Source organism: Montipora capricornis, chromosome 5, assembly GCF_036669925.1.
Source record: "Montipora capricornis isolate CH-2021 chromosome 5, ASM3666992v2, whole genome shotgun sequence".
In the NCBI taxonomy this organism is placed as follows: domain Eukaryota; kingdom Metazoa; phylum Cnidaria; class Anthozoa; order Scleractinia; family Acroporidae; genus Montipora; species Montipora capricornis.
Genome location: NC_090887.1, coordinates 22,236,585 through 22,239,084, shown reverse-complemented (window position 1 = coordinate 22,239,084; position 2,500 = coordinate 22,236,585). Strand labels below are relative to the sequence as shown.

At 40.2% G+C, this 2,500-nt stretch overlaps 1 protein-coding gene across 1 annotated transcript in view; it reads left to right on the top strand.

The window, feature by feature from the left end:
- Positions 1–699: 699 nt before the first annotated feature.
- LOC138049942 (transcription initiation factor TFIID subunit 5-like) overlaps positions 700–2,500 on the top strand; it is a 27,704-nt gene continuing 25,903 nt past the window's right edge. Inside the window, exons 1-2 of the mRNA XM_068896425.1 lie at positions 700–866; positions 997–1,115. Coding sequence (XP_068752526.1) covers positions 744–866; positions 997–1,115 — 242 coding nt within the window. The 5' untranslated portion in view covers positions 700–743. The remainder of the gene's footprint in view (positions 867–996; positions 1,116–2,500) is intronic.

Sequence of the window (2,500 nt, the reverse complement as noted above, 5' to 3'; positions counted from 1 at the left end):
TGTGATTAATAACTCCTTCACTATTCACTATAGACTACGACATCACTAACTGCGAGGATGACATTTTCTATTAATGTCAATGTTTTTTTCTTCCAAAAGTGCCGCTGTAAACGTGTATTAACACCCACTAAGAAGCAAGTTTACATAGTGAAAAATGTCGGTTACCAAACGTCAAGATAAAGCTAACCATTTTAAAATCAAGCTTGAGACTTAGCAAGACTTAGGCTTAGCTTGAGACTCAGCAATGATTAAATAATCGGCACGTCTTCTAGTCACTAGATCTTTAGTGTTCAAGTGGATAAAAGCAGTTCCTTCAAAGTGGATGCTCCGGGTTCAAGTCCTGTCCAGGAGCTTCTTTTATATTTTTCCTTTTTATTTGCTAACCACAAGTTCACAAGTCCTGGGACAGAGTGATCAAAATGGAGGATAATACTTCATTTAGGCAAACTGACAAAGAATTAAGGAAGAGATAGTGTTGCATTTCCGGTACCCTCTTACTTCAAAAACTTGGAGCTGGTTAAAAAAAATACCAGTCACTGCTCCCAGTTTCCACGCCAGCACTCACTTTCACACTGAAACTCCCAGTCTTATAACAATGGTTATTGTGTGCAAAAAATAATATAGTGGACTTTTCATTTAGTGTACTTGAACACGAAAATGCAACCGTATTTTCCGTGGCCTTGGACATTTCATTGGGTCATACATGACCTGCATGAACCATGCACTCGTTGGCGTAGTCAAACATGGTGGCCAACCCGGTTTCATCTGGGGCAGGAGTCACCACAACTTCTAAATCGAACTCATCTAAAAAAGAAAAAGAAACATTGCTTGCCGTGCTGCAGTTTTTGAAGAAGAACAAGTTACCTGTAAGGAAAGTTAATGATTCGTAGCGCGTAGCGGCGGCGTTAACTTGTAAGGAGAAGTTTGCTTAAAAAGTAATACCGTATATAGTACTTCATTCAGCTTTTTAACACAATTCTTATGTTTTCCTCGAAGGAAACTGAGAAGATCCTCAGGCAAGAGGCCAACTGTTTTGATTCTCTGGAAGAAATAAATCTTCAGACTACTCCAGATGCTGAGCCAGATATTTCTTCAGTTTTGTCTGCTTACAACAGGTGAGTTTTGTCCTTAGGTTGATATCGTTTTAAAATTTCTCGAGGATTGATTGACCTCTGGGGTACCGGGTACCTTCGTGGTCAGCAAAAAATTCCGTGCATTCCACTGTCTAACACTGAGCTTTTCTTTTGCGTTTCTGCATGGGGTCATTACTTGTAAACCCCTAAAAGGATGGCGAGTTTTTACAAACAAGAGGTTGTATTTTTCGTCAAAAAAAGGCGACAAAATTTCGTCCTTTGTTCAGTTTTTCCAGTTATGTCCAGGATTGCACCTAATAGACCATTTTACAGTTGTAGCTAAGCTGCCTGGCCTAAGAATGAAATCGAGGCTGCTGGTGACCCTGTTTTGATACAAACCTTTGTGCTTTTGTAATGTTACTGTAAACTAATTTGAATCACAACAACACAATTTACATCATATAAGCAGTGAGGTCTGTATCAATTCAAGGTCACCGGCAGCCTCGCAGCCATTCAAAGGCCAGGTCACTGAGCAAACAACTGTAACATGGCCTATTTCATGCACACCCAATTTTGGCATTTAACACAAAGAAGTATCCCTTTTAGTCTTTTGAAGCTTTCCAGCAACAAGGGAAGGGTAAAGCATTATGTTTACATTAGGGTAACTGCAGCTATTTATCTTTTATCGACGAGCTGCATTTGAGCAACAATCTGTGAAGTCTGTATTCTCCACTTGCACAAATCCCATAATACACCTCTTTCACCTCCTTCTTTCCCACCCCCCCCCCCCCCCCAAAGTTTGCATAGGCATTGTTTTCGATTTCTCTTGGTGCATCTTCATGTCCCAGGAGGAAAGTAAAGGAAAAGGAAAGGAACTTTTGTTTGAGTGTCTAGTTGTTCTAGCACTGGAGTACTAATAGACCATATTCGTATTCTCAGTATTGGACTGGAACTAGCTTGCAATGGAGGCTAATGTGGGGAAATCTTTTCAAATGCAAAAACTTTTCAATATATTCCCCCGCATTAGCCTCCATTGCAAGCTACAATGAGCGTCAAAAGTAGTTGAGACACTCTTAGGAAAAGACGCTTTTCGATACTTAAGCATTTGTTCTATTTTATTTGCATCTAGTCTTAATTCTCTAATACCCCCAGCCCCCCAAGTCAATGCTGTGTAGGCGCTGTGGTCTGTGCAGTCGAAGAAATGGAAAAATCAACATTGTTTTGGGGGAAAGGGGGGAAATGTATCCAAGACGCAGAAAATCGAATTTTACTGCCAAGTGTCTCAACACTTTTGTCGCTCATTGTAGTTTCAGTCCAATACTGGGAATATGAATATGGTCTATTGGGGACACTATAAACTGAAATTAACAATTAACGCAGATCAAGTCAAATGTTGGCTTTTTGAGGAGAGGGGAAACCAGAGATCC